Source organism: Myotis lucifugus, unplaced genomic scaffold (genome assembly GCF_000147115.1).
Source record: "Myotis lucifugus unplaced genomic scaffold, Myoluc2.0 scaffold_85, whole genome shotgun sequence".
Classification (NCBI taxonomy): domain Eukaryota; kingdom Metazoa; phylum Chordata; class Mammalia; order Chiroptera; family Vespertilionidae; genus Myotis; species Myotis lucifugus.
Window position 1 is genome coordinate 1,766,342 of NW_005871133.1, and position 26,620 is coordinate 1,792,961.

At 39.8% G+C, this 26,620-nt stretch overlaps 1 protein-coding gene across 1 annotated transcript; it reads left to right on the top strand.

Annotated features, from left to right (window-relative positions):
• Positions 1-758: 758 nt before the first annotated feature.
• Positions 759-24,737, top strand: FAM71D (family with sequence similarity 71 member D). The gene is made up of 6 exons (XM_014457769.2): positions 759-917; positions 3,624-3,820; positions 4,781-5,315; positions 8,434-8,663; positions 17,468-17,496; positions 23,476-24,737. Exons 1-6 carry the CDS (start codon positions 759-761, stop codon positions 23,496-23,498), a joined length of 1,173 nt encoding a protein of 390 aa, XP_014313255.1. The 3' UTR covers positions 23,499-24,737.
• Positions 24,738-26,620: the final 1,883 nt, after the last annotated feature.

The following is a 26,620-nucleotide window of genomic DNA, read 5'->3' on the forward strand; positions in this document are numbered from 1 at the left end:
TCGAAGAAGAAGAAGAAGAAGAAGAAGAAGAAGAAGAAGAGATGAAGAAGAAGAAGAAGGAGGAGGAGGAGGAGGAGGAGGAGGAGGAGGAGGAGAAGGAGGGGGAGGAGGAGGAGGAGGGAGAGGGGGAGGAGGAGGAGACTGTGAACTCTGAATGATGGAAAGAGTAGTGGTACATTAATTAAGAAGACAGAAAAGAATGGTTTAGGGGACATGGGGCATGTGTTTGAGGCCTCCTCGAGAGGCCTTTCCTAACCAGCCTAATTAATTAGTGTTGCCAGCCCTATACCCCAGGAACTTCATATTCCAGGTATCTCTGTTCCACAGTCTCTGTGGCCTTTATCATCCAACATCTTCATTTTTTTAAAGAGAGAGAGAAATACCGATTAGTTCTTCCACTTACTCATGCATTCATTGGTTGCTTCTTGTATGTGCCCTGACCAGGGATCAAAACTGCAACCTTGGCTCATGGGGACGACGCTCTAACAAACGAAGCTCCCTGGCCAGAGCCACATCTGATTTTGAACTTGCTTCCTCTGTTTCCCCATAGCCTATAAGCTGCCTGAGGGGAGGGATCTTATCAGGCCTCTCAGATGTATCTCCAGTGCTCAGCACGTCGCCTAGCATATCATAGATGTTGATGAAATTTGTTGAATGAATGAATAAGTGAAGCTACTTACATGTTATGTTAAATTTTCTCTGCATCTGTTCCTTGTCTGTCCACTTTGTCGATTGTCTGGTGTTTGTGTGTAAGCACAATGAAGAAGAGCAACAGGAAGCTTACCATGAGGATCAGTGAGCGAGACGCCATCTGCATCCCACCCTCGCACGGTCCCGGAGATCTCAAAAATAAGTTGGATGGAGGAGAGTATGCCCCTTTTGTATCTCCTCCCATGTTAGAGGGCAATTTTATCCAGGTAAAAGTTCCAGCCCTGAATTATGTTACAATAATTTCAGTCATTAACTTACTCAAAGATGACTGAAAAGGTCGGGAGGGGAATTGTTTTAAACGTGGCAGTGGAATGTGTGACACAGTTAAAGGGAACGGTTTTGGAACTTTAGACAACTGAAAATAATTATAATGTTAAGTAAAAATTCATTTTAAATTTTCCCAACTCTAACCTAGGAATTCTGTCCTCACTCTACCATAATTTTCTATCATAATCTGCTCAAAATTACATGAAGAGACGGTAGTCATTTTTAGGATATCCTGCCACAGGAAAGCATTTTGATAATTCCTTTCTTAGATTTAGAAGACATTTTAAAGAATAACATCTATGACACAACTGGGATTTAAAGTGAATTTTGGATTTTAGTTCTGAAGGTGAAATACAATTGTCAAATTATGTCAGGGAGAAAAAATTCCTTTCATAAAAATGTATCTACATTATGAATGAAACTATATTTCAATGCATTTGGGAGCAGTTCTAACTTTCCTTTGAACATTCAACATTAAAATATTCAAGCAAACCTGGCTAGTGTTGCTCAGTGGTTAAGAGTCAACCTATGAACCAGGAGGTCAGGGTTCAATTCCCAGTCAGGACACATGCCCAGGTTTCGGGCTTAATCCTCAACGGGGGGCTTTCAGGAGGCAGCCAATCAATGATTCTCTCTCATCATTAATGTTTCTATCCCTCTCTCCCTCTCCATTCCCCTCTCAGAAGTCAATTAAAACATATTTAAAAATATATATATTCAGACAAAGAAATAGGGAAATGAGTTCAATGGTGTAGGCTGTACCTCTAAACTTCACTGAAATGCCACAACCAAGTCTAACATGAAACGTATCCATTCAAACAGCTCCTCAGCTGATGCCACAGAGATGACCACAGATACTTACTTCTTCATCTTCCATAAACACGTTCTCTGCACTGACCCCTGGGAGCCCGGGAGACCTCCTCCCCTCCAGAACCGTAGGCAGAAAGTGATGCCTCAAAGAACACTGATGCTTCAGTGTTGCCCAGAACACGTGTAATAAGTCATAATTGTACGTACTTTATTTTCCATGTGCTTCGTACTTACTATTCTTTTTTTTCACATTTCTTCCTGCACACTTTTCAAATAACCTTTGCATGCTCTCATGAACACGGGGGTAGGGGCCAATTAGCATTCTACAGACCATCCAGGGCCCCATATCATAATTGGATAAGGTTATTTCCTTCAACATGCAGCAAGCTACTAAGGTTCCTGAGTCAACAAGTTTAAATGAAAAAGAATAACAATGATCTCAAACAGAGTGCCAGAGCCTCAGGGCATCAGCTTGCCCACCAGGAGTCAAGGACCCAGGCTCCCTCCTTTTGCTCTGTCACCCTCAAGTTAGCTCCCCCCGAGCATCACATGCAAACAAGACAGTGACTGCCAGCAACAAAAGAGATGCCTCTCATCCTTACAACTCTGTGAGGACTCGGAATCCTTTCCCAGGGCCACCAAGAGGCCCCCACTAGTGTCTCATTGGCCAGGCCTGGGTCACATGCTGCTGCTAAAAGCAATTGCTTGCAAGGGGATGGGTCAGCATGACTGGTTTATCGTAATTTTTTAATATTTTTTATTGACTTTAGAGAGAGGAAGGGGGAGAGAGAGATAGAAACATTGATGAGAGAGAGAATCATTGATCAGCTGCCTTCTGCATGCCTCCCACTGGGGATTGAGCCCACAACCTGGGCATGTGGCCTGACCAGGAATTGAACTGGTGACTTTAATACTCAAGTATTGAGCCACACTGGCTGGGCTAAGTCAATCATAATTTAACCCCTGAGTTGGGACACCATCTCTGAGGGGTGGGTACCAGACAAAACCAGAATTCTGCTCATCAGGCGGAAAAGGAGCATGGTGTTGGGTAGATAATCAATAGCGTGGGTTCTGATGTCTTTTAGAGTATATTTGTTTTTAAGTGATTTATTTTTTGAGCCAGTTATTATACAGCTGAGAAACCAAGTTTGCTTGGAACTTCTCTGGCTTCCTTCATATCCTTGTCCACCCACTTTCCAGTCTCCTCCTCTTCCAACTGCGAAGATTTTACTGGCTGAGATTCTTAGGTTTTGCACATGCAATTCCTCAGCTTAAAAGTTCTGTCCCCACAGCCAATTTATCTGCCACTTTGTTCAGGTCTCAGTGAGGTCCCTTTCTCGGGGAGACTTCTCTGACCCTATGGCCAGGGTGCCTGGGACTGGCCGATTGGTGAGTGTTTAGGAAGTTTGCCAGAGGTTGTTAAACACAGCCATTATTAAAAATTAAATCCTATAAATTTTTCCAATTAAATTACATTCACAACAAAGGCAAAAATACTCAAAACTCATTATTCCTATTATTTCTTTCTCCCTTCCCCTCTCTCTCTAAACACACAAACAAATAATAAACATACCCTCAGATGAGGATTAAATAATAATAATAATAATAATAATAATAATAATGAGTGGCATAGTTGTTCAGTGTTCACTTCCCTGGTAGACCTCCACAGTCAGGAGCCATGTCTGCCTTTTTACTGTGAGAGCTCCAAGAAGTCACAGGAGCGAGTGAGTGAACATAGCATCACATGGTTCATTGTTCCTGTTTCCTACAGGTAAGCAAGGTAGTCGGGACCATGCACCTCATCAGAAAACCCCTCTCCCTGTTCTCTGCCTTAGGTCAATAGAAGAGGTGAATCCATTTACCTTCATAACCGAGCCAACTGGGTGGCTGTTGCCATCTGCTCTTCCAGCCACACCCACAAGACCCCCAACGTGATGCTGCTAGCACATCTCACACCCATGGCCCAGAAGGACAGAGAACCCCGGTTTAAGAGTCTCCTGAGATCTTCTCCAGAGAAACTGGTGCTCACCAGGTGAGTTACAAAGGGAAGAGGTGAAGGATGTTTCAGAAAATGGGCTTTGTCCCCGAGGAGCTGAAAATGGACACAACGATGACAATTGCTCCGGGCAATTGCTCTCACTTGTGCTCCTTGCTGCAAATGAGAGCCATGCCCTCGAAACTGGGGACATGGCTTATGCCAACCTGGCAGTCAAACAAGAGGTAAACTTTTATTTCAATTGAACTTAATTAACAGGAACTAAAAACTCAAACTGCCTCTGTAGAACATGCCCCTCTCCCCGCAACATCCTAACTGCTACCAGAAGTAGTTAGCTCTGGTTGTGTCTCAAGCCACCAACTTGTTGTGCAGCCCAGAGCCAATCACCCACCTTCTCTAAGTCTCAACTCTGCAGGATGACACAGGACAGTTTCTCGTGGTAAATGCTGGTTCTCTGATTTTTGTAGTATGTCAGAGTCTTAGAAGTGTGACCCAGGTGGGATGACCCCCAGCAGCCTGATGACATGTACTGAAAACGAACATTCTGAGCCTCCTAAACTAAGGACCAGCCTGGGGACCTGGTGGCCAGGGGAAGGCACTGCCAGGTCCCTGCCTGCCCCTACCCAGGCCTGTGTGGGAGACCAGCCTGTTGTCCTAAGTCCAGTGATGGCGAACCTATGACACGCGTGTCAGAGGTGACATGCGAACTCATTTTTTTTTTTTTTGGTTGATTTTTCTATGGCATTTAAATATATAAAATAAATATCGAAAATATAAATCTTTGTTTTACTATGGTTGCAAATATCAAAACATTTCTATATGTGACACGGCACCAGAGTTAAGTTAGGGTTTTTCAAAATGCTGACACGCCGAGCTCAAAAGGTTCGCCATCACTGTCCTAAGTCTCACTCTACAAACTGCTATAAAACGTAACAGGAAAGGCCTTCTGAGAGGCCTCCGATCTGGCCTCCAGGTGACCTCTGCGTCTGTTTGCAGGTTTCTCCCTCTGCAGTTTGTGACTTTGTCTGTGCACGATGCTGAGAAAATGCGCCTCAAAGTGAAGCTGGCAAGTGGTCGAGCCTACTACCTCCAGCTCTGCGCCCCCGCATGCAAACAGGACGCCTTGTTTTCTCAGTGGATAGAGCTCATCGCCCTCTTGAACCAGGAGAAAGCCAAAGTTTCCAGAGTGTCGGAAGTCTCGAGCCTCTCGGAACTCACAAATAGCACAGACATCACGGGCTCGATGGACATCATGGATATCGCAGAATTCACGGCTGTACAGACTTCCCATCCGTACATGTATTCAGACCATGTGTACGGCCTGGAGAGCACTGATTTCTCAGAATTAACAGTCATCACCGACGTCACGGATGTCACGGATGTTCCAGAGCAGGAGGTCACTGAGGCCCCAGATGTAAACATTTTCACAGAAGTCACAGAAGTCACAGACCTCCATGACGGCACAAACAGCTCGGGGGTCAGAGTGGTATTTGAAAATGATGACATACTAAGGGCCAAGCAGGAGGAAAAGGTATGTGACATGGAAGACTTTCATTCTTTAGTCATCAAGAACAAGGGTGATCACCAAGATGGCTCCTCTTGGTTAGTTCCCTGATGGTGATTATCAAAACGCCATGGAACTTGTTCTAATTTTAATAATGAGATCTGATCCTTGGTGTAAAGGAGTTGTCAGGTGTCTCTTGAAATAGGCAGTGACCATCCTTACCACCAAACGCACCCCAATGTCAGAAAGCTATGGTGGGATGGGAAGAACTTTGGGATCAGAGTCAGAGACCTGGCTTGGAATCTTGCCCTGCTGCAGCGTGGTTTGGCCAAGTCACTGAACCTGCATGAGCTTCAGTCTCCTCATCTCTAGGATGAGAATATGAATATCATGTAAGGGCTATTTTAAGGTTTAAATGTATATAAAAGGATACAGTACATTGAAGGATGGGATGAAACTTCAGTAGGGAAAAGTGAGGATAGAAATTAAAATACCAAAAGAAGTGAGTGGCTATAGAAAAAGCCAGAAAGTAGAAAAACGCAGAGCCATATCCAAGAATGGTTAGTCCTGTTCGGCTGGAGCTTAATATATGTGGAGAATAATAGGATACAGAATTGAAAAATTGCTTGCAAACCTTGAATGCCAAAATAAGAAGTGTGGATTTCGGTCTTTGGGCATACCTTAGCCACAATAGCCCTTTCTGTAAGGGTGTGAAGGAGCTGTGGTTTGTGTGTGTGTGTTTTTAAGACTGAGATTTTTTTTTTAATTGATTTTTGGAGAGAGAAAGGGAGAGAGAGAAACATTGATGTGAGAGAGAAATATCCACCAGTTGTCTCCTGCATGTACCCCAACTGGGGATGTAACCTGCAACGTTCTGGTGTATGGGACGACTCCCCAACCAACTGAGCCACCCGTCCAGGGCAAGGAGCTGTGTTTTTAAAAGATTAATTTGATGGCAGAATGGATTGTAGGCAAAGAAATCAATTTGAAGACTACTGCAGAAAAGCCCAGGGGGCCCACAATTTTTTTTAAAAAAAAAATGGCAACGGGCAAGGAAGAAGTTTCACAGAAGAAGAAACTTCCAGTAAATACAATGGAAAAGTTTAACCTCATTCATAATCAAAGAAATTCAAATTTAGAAAGAATCTAACCTGTAAAACTGTTACTTAAAAGAATAAAAGTAGTGTGGCGTTGGTGGTATAGTGGTGAGCATAGCTGCCTTCCAAAGAATAAAAGTAGTCCATGTTAGTGAAGCTGTGGTAATATGGAATTCACATAGATTTATGGTAGGGATGAAAATTGCTACAAACTGCCCTAATCGGTTTGGCTCAGTGGATAGAGCGTCAGCCTGTGGACTGAAGGGTCCCGGGTTCGATTCCGGTCAGGGGCATGTACCTTGGTTGCGGGCACATCCCCAGTAGGGAGTATGCAGGAGGCAGCTGGTCGATGTTTCTCTCTCATCGATGTTTCTAACTCTCTATCCCTCTCCCTTCCTCTCTGTAAAAAAATCAATAAAATATTTTTTTTTAAAAGAAAAGAAAATTACTACAAACCTTAAAATATACCCTTTGACTCAGTGATTCCACTTCTAGGAATCTTTCTAAAGGAATTAAACAGAAATAGGAATGATGATTTAGCTATAAAGATGCTAATCATTCCACATTCATACCATGTTTCTAAAAATGAAAATATGAAAGTAACCTAAATGTACACTACAGGGAAAATGGCTAAATCCATTTAAATCCATGCAGGGCAGGCCCCATATTTGTCTAATTCAGGAATGACTGTAGTATGTATCTGGCAAGTTCATAGACACTTAGTAAATATTTGTTAAATGAATGAATACTCTGTAGCTATTAAAATTGTTGAAGAATTATTCTTTACTTGGAGAAATCTTCATGATATAAAGTTGAGTAAAAAATGAAGAATGTGATCCGTACGGTACAGAGATAATAGAAGGGGGAAAGTCATATTATTAATAGCAGTTTATTTTTGGATTGGGGGATTATAAGCAATTCATGTTTTCTTCACACTTTTCTGAGTTTACTGTTTCCTACAACAAAAGGATTCATTTTTAATTAGAAGAATTCAAGTTTTAATGATATAAGGAAAATGTTTATAATAAATCATTAAGTGAAAAATGTAGCATATGAAACAGAAATATGGTCACAGAACACACACATACAAAGTAAATAAATGGGCACAGGGACCGAGTGAAATGTGCCAGAGGAGTGGTTATTTCTGGCCAGTGGCATCAGGCTGGCAATAATTTTCTTCCTTTTACTTTAAATATTACTAGAGGCCTGGTGCACAAATTCATGCACGGGTGGGGTCCAGCCAGCCCTCCCTGATAGGGGCCGATGGGGCTGGGCCAGCTGGGGAGAGGGGCCGCGGGCAGTTGGCTGCCAGCCCTGCCACTTGGTTGAACTCCTGCTTGAACTCCTGGTCCAGGGGACAATTTGCATATTAGCCTTTTATTATATAGGATAGTATTTTTTAAATTATTCTATAATAAATATGTATTTCTTTCATTGTCAGACTTAAAATGAAGTTTTTAAGAGGAAAATAACTTTCCAGGAAAGGTAACAGAGGTGATGGACTAGTTGGTGCAGACGCAGGCGATGCTAGAGAGACACAGTACTCAGAACCTGCCAGCCCATTGCTCTGAGCCTTCGAGTCCCAGGAAGGCAGCGAGCCACTCAGAGAGGTGCTGCATTAACAGAAACCAGGAAATTAGAACGGGAGGATTTTAGGGTATTAAGGTTTAGGTAGTTTCTCACCTATTAGATGCTCTTAAACCAAGGACAGCCTCAGATTGGGGAGTACCTAGAAAGGCCTTTCTAGAAAACCTTCCTTTCCCTGACAATTCGGGGAGAGGAAATACTGTCATTTAGAGGTGACTTCAGTACATGACCACATGTGCTTTTCAATGTGCTGCGTTGGGTCCCCACACTGCCAGCCCCCAACACCCACCTGGCCTCCCCACGGGCCATGCGACAGCAAGCGTCAGTCCCTCCTCACTGCGCCTGTGCATCGAGTAAGTCTGAATGAAATGATTGCTGTTTTAGATATGGCTCCATGAGTCATCTACTTCTCGATGATGCTCTCCTGTCACCTGATTTGCTGCTGCTTATTATTTTCAAAGGAAAAACTGGAAAAATGTCTGAAGCCTGGGTGTCTACGAGATACAAAGAGTAAGAATGAGCTCAAAGAATTCTCGAAACACGTCACCATCTCAAACGTAACACTGACTTTCGAAGGTGAAAGATGTTTCCAAACGACCTTGACGCCAGTAGAGAGTGAGCCAGATGCCTGCGAAGAGAAGAATGACAGGACCTCGGAAATAAGCACGGCTCTCAAGGCTGGAGAATCCAGGTGCGTGAGGCAGGGGGGCCCCGGGGGTGCCGCGATGGGAGGTAAAGTAAATGAGTGGACGCTTTAAGATCCCTGCAACTCGGGCGTTTGTTGCTGGAGTCTCGGGCATAGATACAATATAATCGAATGATGACATCGTCAACTCTTAATTACCCGATTTTGGTTCAATCTCATCTAAATTTTATTTCCATTCTGGGCTGCCTGCCCGGTGTCACTGTGTGTGCTGAAGAAAATAAACAAGAATGGTAGGGTCCACCTTTGGGAGTTAGGGGGCCTGGATTTCTAGAGTGATGATGGGTGCTCTTTCTTTTATCTTTATACTTCTCTATCTTTTCTCCTCCACATTTCCCTCACACTCTTCTACATTTCCAACTAATAACTTAATAATCTGAAAAAAAAACTATTTTCATAACTTTAATATCCAATTGCAAGATGAATGGGAGAGAGTACTACAGTATTATAAAGACTAAAGTTAATCTGGTCATTCTGGAGTAATGCCTAAAAAGAAACCAGAGGAAAATTTGGATCTAAATATTTATATTAGCAATAATGAAAACAAGGGATGCAATGAATCATGTCTAAATTCTTTTTATTTTTATAAAATATATTTGTATTGATTTCAGAAAGGAAGGGAGAGGGAGAGGGAGAGAAACATCAATGATGACAGAGAATCATTGATCAGCTGCCTCCTGCACGCCCTATGCTGGGGATCAAGCCCACAACCTGGGCATGTGCCCTGACCAGGAATTGAACCATGACCTTCTGGTTCATAGGTCAGCACTCAACCACCGAGGCATGCCAGTGGGGCTCATAAGTTTTTTTTAATGTAAAAAGGAACAGGGGGAAACAAGAAAACAAAACTAAAAAAAGTAATAAACAATACAAATTTTAAGTAATTTAAAGTGATAGAAACTGTGGTTGATTCTTCAAAAAGAATAAACAACAAAAAAGGGCAAACCACCATACAACTTTTTTTCTTTAAAGGGCAAAATTGGAAACTTGAAAGGTGTCACATCAGCTAATAGGAAGATTAGCAAATTGTTATTGAGAAAGATTATATACAACTTTGCTTTAATAGCTTGGAAACCCTAAATTAAATAGATGACTTTAACAAAAACACAAAGAGGCAAAACTGGCACAATCGAAACTTGAAAACAGAAAGTTTTTATCAAAGAGCTCCCATAAAAGAAAAGGACATAGTTCTGACAGTTTTTGGACACTCAAAATCATCTAGCAGATGTTTGTAATCTTTTAAATATAGAAAAAAATGTTTTATTTTCCTAATTTTATGAAACAAATAATTTGGATTGTAAAGCCTGGCAGACAGCACAAGAAAAAAAATTCTAGATTAATCCTACCTGTGGCAATAAATGCTAAATTCATTGGCCCTTAAGAAGCAAAATATAGCAAATAATACCAAATTAAGGAAACTGTCAATAGAAGTCATTATTTGAATTTCGAATAGCAGAAAAGTCATGACACTTTAAATGCATTTGAGAGATTTTGATGCTCTTAATAAAGACACAAAATATAGAAGAATTTTCCTTTAGCACAGTAAAGAACAATTACTCCAAATCAGAGACATTATTTTAATAAAGAAATTTTGCAACTGTTCTTAAATTATGTTCCCATTAACATTTCTATAAAATATAATTTAAGAGGAAGTATAGTAGGGCAAAGAAGTCAAAGAATAAATATAAGATTTTAAAAATCACTCTTTGCAAATGGAAATTCACATTTAGAAAATTTGAGATTCATTAAAAATATTAGTTTGTAAAAAAAGTTTAAGAATGTCATAGGTATAAAATAAACTTACACAAAATAATTCTGTTAATGTCTTATTTTAAAAAAATAAAAAATGCATTGAAAAAACAGAATGTATTTTTCATAAACAATGATAAAAATCAAATATTTAGTGGAAGTGAGAAGAGATCTATATATCTGGAATTACAAAACTTTAATGGCAGAACTAAACAACAACTTGAATAAGGAAAACTCAGATCTCTTTCTGGGCTGGTAGATTTAAGACAGCAAATATTACAGGGCCTCCTAGATTGATTTATAGATTTAAAACAATACCAATTTATCTCAATAGGATATCTCATAGAAATTATAAAATTTATGTGGAAAAGATAGGGGTAAGATTATCAAGTAAACTTTTGGGGATGGAAAGTGTCTAGAGGGAGTCGGTTCTATAAAATCTTAAGCCACATTGTAATTAAACGAAATTCATGCACAGGGTGTAGGGTGTCCCTCAGCCCAGCCTGCACCTTCTCCAATCTGGGACCCCTCGGGGATATCCGACTGCCGGTTTAACCAGCAGTCAGACATCCCTTTCGCAATCCAGGACCGCTGGCTCCTAACCACTCACCTGCCTGCCTGCCTAATCACCCCTAACCACTCTGCTTGCCAGCCTGATCGCCCCCAACTGCCCCCCCTGCCAGTCTAATCACCCCCAACCTCTCCCCCTGCCAGCCTGATCGCCTCTAACCGCCTCTGCCTCAGCCCCACCACCATGGCTTTGTCCGGAAGGACATCCGAAGGCTCCCGGAAAGTCTCCCGGTCTAATTAGCATATTACCCTTTTATTAGTATAGATAGCCACTAGAAACACTAGTGCCAAGTTTAGAATATATAAATAAAGTTTGAAAAATAAATGTAACTAATATGGGTTCAAAAGAAGCACAAAAGAGAAAAATTCTAGAGATTTATGTCATACCGCACAAAAAATTTCAAATGGAAAGAGTAAAATATTGTAAAACTAAAATAAACTAGAAGAAAATGGAATGGTAGCATTGCCTTAGTCTCAGAGAAAAGTTCATTTCTTGGTCACTGAAGCAACAGAAGAAATTTTCAGTGGCAAAGTTCATTCATTCAATAATATTTACTGAGCACCGTCTATGTGCTAGGCCCTAGGAACACAGCAGTGAAAATAATCAAGTCCCTATCTCATGGAGTGTTTTATTCCAGTGGAGGATAATAGATAATAAAATATATCATGAGATCTGAAATGGGCTGTGATTAAAAAAAATAAAGTAACAGAATAGAGAATGATTTGAGGAGGGAAGAGAGATTTTTATACAGGTGGTCAGGATGGCTTCTCTGATATGAGCAGGAATGGAGCTCTGGGGAAATAGAGTTCCAAGCTGACTGACTGTATAACAGTTATAAATACCTGCCAAATAATAATTTTAAATAAATAAATACATAACACAATGGGAAAATAATCACAACAGGTAATCTATAAAGGTTGTTCCTACCATATATTTAGCTAATGAGAATTTGTAAAGAATCCAATGAATAAATGGTATGAATGAAAAATTGACTCCAGAAGACAAAAATAAATCAATACTTGAAGAGGGATCAATCTCACTAATAATTTTTAAAAATACAAGTTAAGCAATTACTGGGTTTTTATTAGATGTTTCTAACACTGATGATGTCATTGTAAATGGTGGGACCTGTCTACAAGTGATTTGGCAACTCACACTAGAGACAATTACAGCCCTTGACATAGAGGAACATGTGTCAAAGAAATAATTTTTTTAAATAACCTATTTGAACATAGTGTCTTGTAGTTAAAACTTGTAAGTAATCCAAAGAACTGCAGGGATAAAAATGGCTACATAGGAAATAATATGTTAATTTAGTGAAACAGCAGGTCCCCATTAGGAAAAGCAATGGGGAAATTTCAATGAAAAGCACTGTATGACTAAAAAGAACTTATAAGCTAGAAAAGTAAAATTCCAAAAAATGTATATATAATAGTATTTTATTTTTACAATAAGGATGGTAAGAAACCAAAGAGTTTAGGCATAGTTGGTGATTAAATAAATTGATATTTGTTGTAGCTATTAACACATGTTTCTATTATACTTTTATTAGACAATGGATTACATATATAATGTAAAAATCAAACTGATGCTAGGATGCGTTAATTGGAAGACATAGCAGTTAGAGACTGAATTTTGCAGTCAGACAACCCTGGTTCCAATCCTGGCTCTTCTAGTCTTACCTGCTTGTGATGTTTCCGGTCACAGTTTCTTTACTTGTAAAATGAGAATTACGCTGACCATGCTGAGTTGCTGTAGGGATTTAAAAAACTGATATTAAAAAGTCCACAATGCCAGTCACTGTGAGCAATGGTAATTGCTTCAAAAAAAATAGACAAATTAAAATGGGGAAGGGAATGGGAGGAGGAAGTAACATAGTAAGGGAGGGGAGGGAGAAAGGGTTCAGATTGTACATTAGACTAAACAAATCTAATACAGATTTGACTTGCATTGAATATAATGCAAAGATGATTTTATACCACAGAGTACCTTCAAAGTAATGTTCCCACTACACTAGCTAATACACTGAACCTAGAGAAGAACTGGAGAAAAACACAAAATTTATGCAGTAAAAAAAAAAAAAAAAAAAAAAAAAAAGGTTATTTAAACAGAGGCGGAAAATGCCAATAGGTGACAATTACCAATGTATGAGAAGTCCACAGAAGGCTAAATTTAAAAAGTAAATTTAAAATGAAAATCATTTTAACTAATCACAAAGGAAAAATTTGTTATACAGCAAAGTAATATAGCAGACAGCCAACCAATCAATAAAGAACAATACATTAGTACGTATCACTGATTAGATATTAATAAACAACAGAACTGGTTTTGGAGGTTGTGGTGTCTTTGTCCTTGGAAATTTGTCAAAAATAAACACTAAGACCTTTGTCCTGGCTAGACTTTAGACATTATTCTCCTGCCAGGGATCAAGACCTTCTCATAATTCTTATGTAATTTTAATCTACTGCTAAATAAACAAGAGACCGCATGGTGAAGGCAAATGTAGCTCTGCTCTGGGGAGTCCTTAAAGGACAGCGCTGGGACAGAAACAGGAAACACATCCAGTGGGTTGTAGGGCTCTAGAAGCAGAGCACTAAAAGTACGTCAAGAGCTTGGGCCACAGTAGGTGCTCAGTAAATGATCGCTGTTGTCGCTGATCATTCATTCCCAATAGTTTACGTAAAAGGAAGTTGGGTATTCTGTCAAAAAAAAATCTTACTCAACAATATCTTAACCAAGTAAGAATTAAGTACTTGGTACTCAAATCTGGCTTTTTCTTTCACCTTTCTTAGCTAAGTACAGGTCAAGGGAATCAAAGGATTATGGGAATCAGAGTCATGTGCATTTAGCCCCTGGACTGTGCATTTCTAGCAATTCTAGAGCCTCTGGGTCCAAGTGCCAAGGTATTCAGGCGTCAGGGGGTGATGATTTCTGTACTTTGGGCTGTCTGCTCAAGCAAAGCACCGCTTAATATCCAGGGTTCCTACACCAGTGGTTCTCAGTGTGTGTCAGCACTGTCTCCTGGGAACTTGTGAGAGAGGTAAATTCTCAGGCCCCCGCCCCATCCTACTGAAGCATAGACTCTGGAGTGGGCGCAGCATTCTGTGCTGCACTAGACCTCCAGGTGGTTGCAGTGCATGCTCACATTTGAGAACCATTGCGTTATGAAAAGCAGTTCTACATACAAAGTACAGTTTAGCAAGGGCTCCTTTCTCCTGAGGGCTTGTTCTCAGTCCCGATATCCAAAACAAGGAGCCCCTTTAGAGCCACAGGACAATCTATTGGCTTCAACTCTAGGGAGACTTCTTCAGGAATTGTTTCTAAATGACCAGGAGCTCTGAAATTTGGATTCAAAAGAGAAAAAAATATGTAAGTTAACTATTTAAATCATTTCAACTTCTTTCCTTGCCGTTAGATTAGCTTTTAGTGCCTTTTAATAAAATGAATAATTAATAAACTTTATTTTTTTAAATATATATTTTATTGATTTTTTTACAGAGAGGAAGGGAGAGGGAGAGAGTTAGAAACATCGATGAGAGAGAAGCATCCATCAGCTGCCTCCTGCACACCCCCTACCGGGGATGTGCCTGCAACCAAGGTACATGCCCTTGACTGGAATCGAACCCAGGACCCTTAAGTCCTCAGGCTGACGCTCTATCCACTGAGCCAAACCAGTCAGGGCTAAACTTTATTTTTAAGTACAGTTTTAGATTTACAGAAAAATGGATAGAGAGCTCCATACACCCACCCCATGCCATTCTGTCACCCTTCCCCCACCCCCAGACTTCCTTATTGACACTTTGCATAGTGTGGTACATTTGTTGGAATTAAAAAATAATATTGATATGTTATCATTAACTATAGTCCCTAGCTTAGGGTTCACTCTTTGTATTGTAGAGTTCAATGGGTTTTGACACATGCATAGTGACATGTACCCACCATGACATACAGAATAGTCTCACTGCCCAAAAAATCCTTTGAGCATTAGATTGGCTTTTATTGGCTTTTTAAAGTATTAAAATTGTGAGCTAAAAAATATGATGAAAAATGCTCTGCAAATTGTTGTTAGTCTCACTATTATGATCCCTATTAGAAATAGGAAACAAAATCCCTATATAAATAGTAAAAATTTATGGAATTTTAGCGATAAAAGGACTCTTGAAGGTTAGCACATCTGAAATTCTTCAAGGCCTGCCCTCCAGTCTCTCAGCTTCCTGAGTCATTATCTGATGACTCTACAAGGGAGAAAAGTAAATACATAAATTTTAAAACACAAAGCAAAAACAAATTTTGGTTCTAAGTAATCCTCTTAATCCCAATTTAATCAAGCCTGGGTTCTTTTTTATTGCCAGTTTGCATCAGGAACATAATTACTTGCTGGAGCCTAATTTTAAAATGTTCATTATGAATGATAGGTGTAATATCTAAGAATAGAATGGAATTGGCTGGTGCTTTGTTCCTGGGACATCTGTAGGATATTGCAGGATTTGTGGGATTGCGTCAGGACATTGTGAGAGTGATAAATAAGAGCTACATATTTTTCATCTTCCAGACCATGGATTTCAGTGACACTTTATAACCATGCACTTTGGAACATGAAAAAAAAATTAAACAATGACCTTGTTAGATAGTTTGTCCTCAAATTCATTACTCTTTAAAATGTAAATTCAGCAATTTCAATCTAGATGAGTGAAAGAGTATGGAGCCGTCTATAATGTCACTTTAGGTCCTTCCGAAGTGAAGGATTTACTTTATAAAGCATTTATATTCCTTTTCATACCTTGATAATTGCGATACTGTGACTCTTCCCTTTGCTGTATGGAGGATAATGGCAGGCTTTATTTTAATTTACACCTATTTAAAGTACATTTACCTGATATTTCTCAGTCTCTTGAAAACTTTTGTCATTAAGCTTAACCTTCATTTAAATCACCAGACCTATTTAGTTCAGGCTCTGTGAACATTTATTTGCAAACTCCTCAGAAAATTACTAACTTAACCTTTACTTTGGAAAGATCCATTAGAATTTAAACTGGATGCATTTGCCAGAACCCTTGAAATGGATCATAATTATGTCTTTGTACTTATCTGTGAATATATTATCTAAGGGCAATTATTTTTCTGAAATACTTTCTTTTGCTCAAACAGCAAAAGTTCCAAAATATTATTGAAAATGTGATGAAGAAACAGATTTAGTGAAAATTAAGTGACATAGGTTTATGTTTTAGCATGCCAATGAGGTTAAGAAAATAAGTATTTTCATTATTGTTATTAATTTTTAAAATTAGGAGTGCAGAAAACAAACTTCTTTATCCAAAGACATTTCTGAAAGTGAAATAGTCTGAAAAACTGACAGCTTCTCTCCTATTTTATCCACTACACCATAAGAAAAATAATAACTTGTGTATGTTATTCACCTGTGTTGGGGAGGAAAAAGAATTTTCCTTCTACCCTTCAAGTTCATCTGGCTGGTCTAATAATCAAATTAACATGAAACAGATTAACAAGAGAAAATAATCAAATTTATTACATATGTCCATGTGGGGACTCCCTAAGAATAGAGGACTCTAGGACAGACTGGGCAGTTCAGGTTCACATGCCATTCTAGACCAAAAGAAGGAGGGCAGGCGCCTGGGACATCAGAAGGAAAGTGGGCAATCCAGAGACGGATGAGAAAGAGCACACATTTGGTAAACAAATCTTGCCAGGACACCCAGACACAATGGGACTCAGAGGGGAGTCTAAAACCTGACTCTGCTTGGCTTCTTCCTTCCTGCCACGCTTAGATCACATGCCACTAAGGCGAGCAGATTTTCCTTTGAGTAGGTTTTTCTGTCTGAATTCCTTTAGGCAGGTAAGGGGGTTGGGGCGGGGTGGTTCAGAGGTTCTTTCTGAATCTTTTGATTCTTAAAAATAACCAGCTTAAAATAATCAACATATCAAAAAGGCATATCTTGGGGGCTGGCAAGTTTCCCAGGCTCTGTGGCCCCCATCTGGGCCATAGAGACTGTGACAAAGAAGCTAGCAGAGTTGGACAACTTCTAACCCCAGGCACCCATCCTTTCTAGGAGCTATCCCTAGGTCTCTATGAAAGTCTACAATTCCCAACACACCCGTCTCTTTTTGGGTGAGCCCTGAGCTTCTCTCGGTCTAAACCCCAAGTAAGTTTTCAGGGGCTGGAGAGGAAGCAGGGAAAGGATACCCCAGCCTCATTGAGTGGCAGGTAATAAAAATAGATTATATGTTATTAATATGGCTTTTGCAGGTGGGATAGCTTATATGTTAGAGAAATTTAGGTAATTTTACTTTAATATGCTTTATAATCAACAATGCCATAGATGTACCAAACACGTTTCGTTACTACCTACAAAGCATTTCGAGAATGGGCAGCTACCTCACACCCAGTAATGCTTTTCTAGATATTTGTGGTTACACTAGCAAATGTTTTGAAATGTGTTGTTTATTTTTACAGGAGCATGAGGACTGATTCAAACACTTCAGGTAAGGAACAGATTCCACTACATTTCTTTGTGATCCCTGGTATCTGGTAGTGCCCTCTGGGTCCTGGAGCAGAGTAGTTAAGAGCGAAGGAATCAAGCGAGATGTGTTAATGCATTCCCTCTCCCACCTCTGCTCCCTTCTGAGTCCTGCGCTAAGAAACTCTTGCCCAGAGCCTTTCACGTAGGGGGCCTCGCTTCACATTCTTCTGTGCTGGTAGGGTTCGGTTTCCCAGTTCCCCGTATCTAACTCCCTGGGCAGGAACCACTCCCAGGCTAGCTCTGCAGGCAGAACCCAAACAATTGGGCCTCTCGTCCTTGCTGATTTGAAAGGGAAGTGGTCCACAAGTACATGGCTTGGTAAATCTGAAGTCATTGCCCCCTTTTCTTCCTGCTTTCAGCTTGGGCCTCTGCTTTGCTGTCAGGTGATTCCATTTAGTGTTTTGTTTGGCAGTTTTTTCTTCACAAATTCTCATGTCTCAGGATTTTAAAATTGTAACCCAAGCTTTGGACGTGGAGGTCGTCCTATAGGCACCAGTGGAGAGCTCTTCCCTGGCTTGCTGCTGACCCACTTCTGAGTTACCGTGGGGGTGGAGCAGACCTCAGCTCCAGTCATGCGCATAAAAGAATGTCATGGAAGGAACATAGAGGCACATTTCGCTGGACTTAAGTGGAGGGGAGGGGGAGGGATACTTCTGCTTTAAAAACCAACACTTGAAAGATATTTGTAGTCACATTTGCAAAAATCCTCCTCAAAAAAGCAAATAATTAGAGGATAGGTGTTTATACAAGAGGAATTTGTCTCCGGGCCTTCCCACCAGGCATTAGGGTCCAAGTACCAGATCAACTTCACCTCATGTGGCTTCACCTATGTTACAATCCACTGTATTGAATCTGAGACTATCGTAGGGAAATGTTATCGTAGTTTATAATAAAAATGCAAAATCTCCTTTGCAGTATATAGAACTTTTATCTATCAATTTCTACCCCAGATTGTATTTCAAAAAGAAATCAAAGTGAATTTGTAGAAATTCCAGAGATGTCCAATCAGCAAATATTTCCTCTCGTTCTCTAGGGAAGGGTCAATCTAGCAGCAGCCTTATCACTAACGCATAGTACATTAGCACATAATTAGTACATTCTCCATGTACTCTGAAATGCTCCTTATTTAAGCCAAGGACATTTTAAATTAATGTAGGAAATCAGCATTTTTATCTTCACCCTACATGTGACTGATTCCTTCACCTGTCTTTTGGCACAAACTCAATTTTGTTCAACTGAACAAGCATCCAGTGCCTATCTATTATATATGAAGTACTGGCAGGCTCTGGGAGAGATCAAAACGAAATAAATAACAATACGTACACATATTGGTGCATAAATAACATAAATTTGTGATAGTATAGCTTTCAGAGAAAAGTGGAAGACCTACTTTTAGCTCAAGAAGGAGAGAGAGAAAATCATGAAAGACTCTATGAAGGAGGCAGTCTTTGAGTTAGAAAGGGGGAAGCAAGAATATCCTGGATATAGGGAATGGTGTGAACAAAATCAAAGGGGTGGGATAGTGCTGGGCATGGTCAATAACAGGAACAGAGAGAGATGCAGCCAGAATGCAAGGCAGGAGCCAGCCTGTGGAGGTCCTGCACCATGCTAGGGAGTGTGGACATCACTGTTTGGTCGGAAAGGAGGAGCCATGGAAAGGCAGAAAGGACAAAATTAGTGTTATGTTTTAGGACAATTGCAATTTCTAAGAGAAGCTGGAGCAGAGTAGAGATAGGAAATCCTAATAGTCCAGGTGAAGGGTGCCAAGGTTTGAACCAGGTAAGAAGCTGTGAGATAAAAAGGACATGAATATGTAGTCAGCAAGACTTATGGACTGACTACTGTGGGGGCAAGAGAAAAAACAAACCACAAAAAACTGAAGACAGCAGCTTGGGAGGCAACACGACTAGAAAGGAGTGAGTCCATGATACAAGCTGGGAAAGGAATTGGAAGAGTTTGGGAAAGTGAAGAAGTCAACTATCAAACCCTGAACTTAGAATCAAAAGCCCTAGCTTTGACCTCTAACTGCACTTCCTCTGTTTCATATTCAACCCCTCTGGGCCTCAGCTTTCTCAACTGTCAAATGTGTGTGCATATGGGTGGGGGAGGGAGGGGCATGGTTAGCTGTCTCGGGGCCCTTTCCACTGTTAGGACTTCATAAGCTGATATGTTTGTGGTCCTGGTGGCCCATCTTTGTAAATATAGAGGCAGCTTAGAACAGGGCTCTGGGAATGAGGAGCAAAGCAAAGAACAGCCCCCGGGCAGCAAAATTCCACTCTGAGCTTGTTAAGTCCCAAGGACAGTATAGGATGCAAGCCTGGCATGCAGGTTTCTCAAAAGTATTAATTTTTTTCCCTGTTTGTTTTCTTTCATGTACTTTCTCATTCTTTCCATTTTTCTTTCCTCGATCTTTCCATTTTTCATTACTTAGGATTGTATAGTTTTTCAATTTTCCCTCTGATTAGCATTTCTTTCCCCTTTTTCACACTGCTCTGAATCACTTCTTTTTCCCCTTTCATCCCCTCTTACGCACGCTAAGCACTCTTTCCCCCAAGAAAAGCAAAGATTCGTGGAATCATAACCCCTCGTTGAATTTAGACTGAGTGTAGACTAAAATTGAGTCTGTAAATCTGATTTCTACCCTATTTCTACTCTAGGTAGAAGCCCGAATAATGAGTGCTCCCACTGCAGGAAAACGAACCCCTGTTCCTATTAACCTCTCAGATTCTCACTCACCCCACTGCTGGGCAATGGCCAGCTGCAGGCGTGGTTTCTAATTCATCTCTCTCAAATCTCTCAGCAGTTTGAAGGAATCACACTTTTTCTCCTTTCTCAGTAAGATTTTGAGTAAAGAGGCACTTCAAATGCATTTTTACAAAAAGGCTACGAGGCAGGGCCTAGGGCCTAGGCTAACCTTGTCTCTCTGGATCTGGGTCCATCTCTCTTCCTTCTTGACTTTCAATGTCTTATCTTCCTAGCCTTTCTTCTCTTTAACTTTGCTGAAAAAAAAATCGGTTTATCTGTGAACCTATGGTATTTTCCAAATGTGTAAAGGAATGAGACAAAGAATAGAGATTCAAGGAAAGAAGAGAGGGGAAAATTCTTATGAAATACTGGGAGCATCCTCCCCATCCCCACTAGCCTTTCTTTTCCAATTACGAATCAAATTCCTCAGAATCCTAAATGGGCAGGGTCATTTTGTGCTGATAAAACCGAGGCTAAAAAGAGAAAGGGTGGGAGGACCCTAAAGGAAACCTGTTTGTGAAACTTAACAACAGGCTCCATTGGAAAGAATAAAGACATTTTTGATGAGATGGCTGGCACATCATTTGAATTTAAGACCCAGAATACGTTCCCTCTCTTTCTGTGCTTTTTTCTCTCCTGCTTGTGACTTTTTACTTTCTTCTTCACTTCCCCTCTCTCTTCCCCTGTCCCCACTATTTTCCTTCTTGCCCTTTGTCTCTCTCCCCTCATGTCAAAGCCTCTTCTAATTTCCTCGAACTTGTGCCTCATCTGTCTCCCCTTTTCTCAGGGGAACGGATGTGAGGAGAGGAAAGTAAAACAGAAAAAGCAAAGACCAATGGATGAAAGACATGTAAGACAACCTACAGGTAATTTTTTACAATTATAAATCCCTATAGATATAAAGGACAGACACGACACTTTCACAAAAAGTTGTCAAAAAATCGAATCTTTTCACATTGAACCTTATTGCTTCTACTGTAGTGACAATAGAGGGGACCTGGAATGTTGAGGGTTGGTTGTGGTTTCTGCTCTAAGTCCACAGGAAAAGAGGGAGCCTCGGAAAAGGCACTGGAAGGGAATTACTTGAAGCTGCTTTTACGTGATTTCTTTCATTCTCATTCTTCCTCTTCCTCTTTGCCTCCCTCATCACACTCTTTCCCAACCTGCTTTCTTAGGTTAGCCAACACAGCCAAACCCTCTCTCTTTCATACCACAGTTATACCAATATTTATAGAGCACCTACTAGGCTGTTACATACAGTTGTGTAAATTGTACACTGCACGGTTTAGTCACATTGTAGCCTATGTGCAGCGCATCACCTTCATAGCTGCAGGTGGTGGCCCAGGCTTACTATTCTAAAGTTCTTTGGGACGCTAGCTTGACAGTGAGTGAGTTACTTACGAATGAAACTTCTTCCAGCAGCCTCCCACAACATACCTACTGTGTGTGTGTGTGTGTGTGTGTGTGTGTGTGTGTAGCACCTACTAGGCTGTTACATACAGTTGTGTAAATTGTACACTGCACGGTTTAGTCACATTGTAGCCTATGCCTTGGCAGGAACCTCATGCTGCAGGTGGTGGCCCAGGCTTACTATTCTAAAGTTCTTTGGGACGCTAGCTTGACAGTGAGTGAGTTACTTACGAATGAAACTTCTTCCAGCAGCCTCCCACAACATACCTACTGTGTGTGTGTGTGTGTGTGTGTGTGTGTGTGTGTACCCATGCATACATGTGTACACTTAGGGGCTGAGTTTGTAGAATTGAAGAGAAGGTTGGAGAACCAGGAGTGGCCTTGGCAGGAACCTCATGCGCATGTCATCAGGGCTCTGATGATAATGGAGGTGCCCACCCTTCTTTTACCTGTTCTGTCATGCTGCCACCAAAGCCAGCTAGGTTAGCGCTGAGTACTCAGTTTATTCACAGAGCCCCGCCCAGATGCACACCATGGGCCAGAGGTTATGCACCAGAGGAAAACATTGTGGCCAAAAAATAACAAATGCCCACACACAATAATCCCCTGGCCTTCACATACACTGCTTAGTCTGTGCCTATGCTTTTGTGGTTTTTCTGCCCAATGCACGGAATTTGTGCAAGAGTAGGCTTTCCTTCCCCTGGCTGCCGGCACTGGCTTCCCTCTGGCACCCCGGACCCTGACTTCCCTCGCAGCTCTGGCTTCATCCAGAAGGTCGTCCGGAAGGATGTCTGGTCTAATTAGCATATTACCCTTTTATTATTATAGATGGTAGTGGTGGACAGTGAAAGGGTGTCACTCAGGATGACATGTGCTGGTTCCTACATCCACTTAGAGAGAATCCCAAGTCCTGCTAGCTCTCAAAACAGGGTGGGACAAAAGTAGGCTTACAGTTGTTCGTATGGAAAATAATACAATAATTAATAAAAATAATATAAGAATAAACTTTCTGTTTCATGTACTCACAACTGTAAACCTACTTTTGCTCCACCCTATGTAGTGTACAATTTAGAGAGAGAAAATCCTTTAAAGATAACCCAATATTCTGTGATTTCTTCCTTTGATTGATATATTTTATAGCAATGAAATTTCAAATATTGGGGTCTTATTAAGAACAACAAATACAAAAAAGGGCAAAAAAAGATATACATACCACATTTAAATCTTGACTTCTGATTTTTAAAAAGTGGCTCTCAAATATTTAAACTGTGAATTGCTTATGTATGGGCAAAGATAGACAATTTTTTAAATGGTGAAAAAAGACTTCATATTACAACTGAAGTAATGTGAAATTTATTTGGCCCCTTATTTCAATGAGCTTGTAATACCTATGACTTATTTTAGGACTCAGTTTAGATACAAAATAATTCCATGATATATCTATAATTCTTACAGAATAAAAGCCCATACTCTTTTAATCTTGATATCTTGATTTATTAGATTCTTACATGGGTAGAAATAGCTTCAAACAAAAATTTTAAGAAATTTAGAGGTTCCTTTAACATTGCTTCAACCTATAAAAAACAAAAACTTATCTGTCCAAAGGATGTTTATTCTTATATTAAGAAGAAAAGCTGAATTATAAGTGTAATTTTACTTATTATAATCACTTATTTTATGCATATTTAGCTTTTATACGTTTTTTATTTAACAGAAATAACTTTAATTGTCTATTTTAGACTTTTGAATTAATTGAATTGACTCCTCCATCTTTTTTATTTCCCAGATACATACAAACTACTAAACTAAAAAACAAGCACAGCTCAAGAAATAACAGCCAACACAAGGAAAAAAACAAAGCGGTGTCTTCCATGTGGCAGAAATAAAGGCTACCACTAACCATTAAGCACTTAAATCTATGTCAATCTCATTTCTTAAACCTTAATTACTATGGATTATCAATTTTAAAGGAAGATAGAGGCATATACATAACTGTAAGATTTTTTATTCATAAACTCAATTTTCATCTATAGGGCTTCTTTGGGGTTACTGGAAAAGTTTGTTATTCTCTTTGGTTTTACCTTTCTCATTTGGACATTCACCCAACACTACGTTGTGGCTAACATTGGGCCTGTGGCAGCCTTGAAGGAGGAGCCATGTTCTTTCCATCTTTGTGTTCTAGCTGCGCACCTGGCCTGAGAGACAGTATTTATGGAATCCAACGCCATTTCAGAGTTTTTTATTTTTTTTAATTTCCATACTTTTAAAAATAAAGAAACTACAGGCAGTCTCCATCCAAAAAAATAGTTTGAATTTTTAATAGCCACCACTTACTCATTTTCAAAAAGCTGCCAGTAATCTATAATATGCTTTGCAAGCATTCTCCATCTTCACAGTAATCTGAGGATATTGCTACTTTCCTGTTTCACAGACAGATGGCCAAAATGAAGCTTAGCAAGGTTAAGTTGCTTGTTCAAAGTCATACAGCTAAAATATATACATTCAAGAGCACGGTGGCTGCAGTATTGAGAAGATATCAGTGCAGAAGAGCCTATTAGCGTGGTAGCAGTGGGGTGGGTAGAAGTGGTTAGATTCTGGATACGAAGGTAGAAATGAGAGGATTTCCCACTGGATTGCATCTACAGTAGAAAGAAAGCCTCACCAACTGGAATAGTGAGGTCACCATATATTGAAATGAAGAAACCTAGATAAACATAAAAAGTTATGGCATGTTCAATGTGTAATAATCATTAGAAAATCAGATTGAGGTGTTGAGCCTAATAGTTGAATATATGATTCTGGAGTTATGACAGAGGTTTAGGCTAGAGACAAACTTAGAGTTGACAGTGTATAAACAGAATTTAAAGCAACCGAGACCAGATGCAATCACATAGGTAGCGAGTGATAAAGAACATGATAAGAACAAGTACAAAGAATTAGTGTATACAGTGCCTGGCATTTTTTAAGCGCTTTACATAAATAGATTCATTTGGTCTTCACAACCACTAAAAGAGGTAGCTACTTCTATTATCATCAATTTATAGGTAAGGAAATTGAATCTTGGAGAAATGAAGTTAATTTCTTCTGATCAAACAGCTAGCAAGTGGTAGAACTAGGATTCAAACCCAGGCAGAGAGAGGTAAAATATTAAGTGTAGCCTGAGAGACTCCAACTTTTAGCAATCAGGGAGATACGGAAGAACCAGCAAAGAAGACTGAGAAGGAGGTTCCAGTGTGTAGGCAGAGAAGCTAGAGTGGTCAGGAGTCCAGAGGACAAAATGGAGAAAATGCTCAGTGGCATCAAATGCTGGCTGGCAGGTCAAGGAAGACAAGGACTGAACACTGACCTTTGCATTTAACAAAGTGGCTCTAACAGGTGACCTTGATAAAGGCTGTTTTGAAGTTGTGATGGAGTTAAATCTCAATCAGAGTGAGTCCAAGACTGGATAGAAGAAGCATTGGAGTTCAACTCTCTGGAGCTCAGCACAGATACGTCCCCAGACCCAGTGAGAGGTATTCACGTGTGGATATGAATTAAAAGTGGTAGCTGAGATTTATTACATAAACAAAAATAGAGATTTGATTGGGCACTTAGTGAGGAAAAGATATGGGTAATTTTATTGCTCTATTTAGGAGAAAAAACCTGATATCCTTTCTCTTGGATTCAGTCTTGGTCCTTCTCTTATTAGAAAAAATTTCCAAGCTCCAAATATACCTGCCCCCTCTCTCCAAAATAAAACGTCTCCTGGACCATATTTCATTTGTCTACACATCCCCCGTCTAGCACAGGACCACCCAAGGGCACACAAACAAGTGGGATAAATGACTAACACTCTAAATATTGAATATGCTACTCTGAAGTTATTGTTGACTACTTGCTGTTCCCATAATAAGCCCATGCTTTTCTCTGTGTTCTTCACTCATTCAAATTGATAAAAAGTGTTATCTTTTTTAAAGGCATGTATAAGATCTTGATTTTCCTATTACTGTGGGTCTTTCAATAGTAGTGTCTTTTCTTTCCCTGTCCTTCTCCCTCCTCATTAGATAGCAAAGCTTCTCCTAATATAAGACTTTACCATTTTTTGAGCCTTATTTTCATTTATTATATTGTATTTTACGTTTATGGACTTGTCTTATCTTGTCCCTTTCCCCACCTTACTTAATTCCTCCAGGACAGGGACTGTCTCATGTTTCAGTTCTCTACAGCAAAGTACTTAGACATAAGAAGTATATATATATTTTATATTAATGAGTGAATATTGAAGTCAACTGAGTTGAATGATACACATCTGTATTGAATGACACTGATGCTAAACAAACCAAAGACAGTAGGACTTCCCATTCCACATGGCAACAACTGTGTAATGTCCTTAGCTTAGGGACATAATCATTTTAGCTAGATTTATGAAAGGTTAAGAAGTACTCTAAAACATCAAAACAATAATAACTAAACCCACTTAAATTAGAAAAATTCATGGTTTATTGGTTTGCTTTTTGTTTTTATGGTATTTAAAATTTTTAGATACTTGTGTAATAATTAATGACTTGTTTCATAACTTCTCTTATATCTCAATCAGTGAGCATTCTTTTAATTTATATCATTTCTGATCATCTGTTTCATACAGTCAGAAGTGATTAGGCTACTAATTCAGTTATGAAAACTTTGACTTTCACTAGTACATAGAGATATTAAAACCAAAGGGATATAATAGCCTTAGTTAAGGATTTCACATATAACAGGGAATGGAAGAATCTTGAAAATTGAGATTTCAGACTTGTTGCAAATGGCTGAAATGCAATATTCATGTATTTCCCCTAAGCCCTTAGCATAATAAAATGGAACAACATTTTATTACATAAACATGTAATAGAGGCTCTTGGCAAATGATGGGTTAAGCAGATGCCAAGATTAGGAAGGAGGAAAGGTATTTC

What these genes read in the sequence shown, in the direction of transcription:
- FAM71D (XM_014457769.2), top strand. Translation starts at nt 759, where the DNA reads ATGAAGAAGAGCAACAGGAAGCTTACCATGAGGATCAGTGAGCGAGAC. An exon ending in GGGCCAAGCAGGAGGAAAAG is followed by an intron (nt 5,316 to 8,433) that starts GTATGTGACATG and finishes TTATTTTCAAAG; the next exon opens with GAAAAACTGGAAAAATGTCT. An exon ending in GACTGATTCAAACACTTCAG is followed by an intron (nt 17,497 to 23,475) that starts GTAAGGAACAGA and finishes TTTATTTCCCAG; the next exon opens with ATACATACAAACTACTAAAC.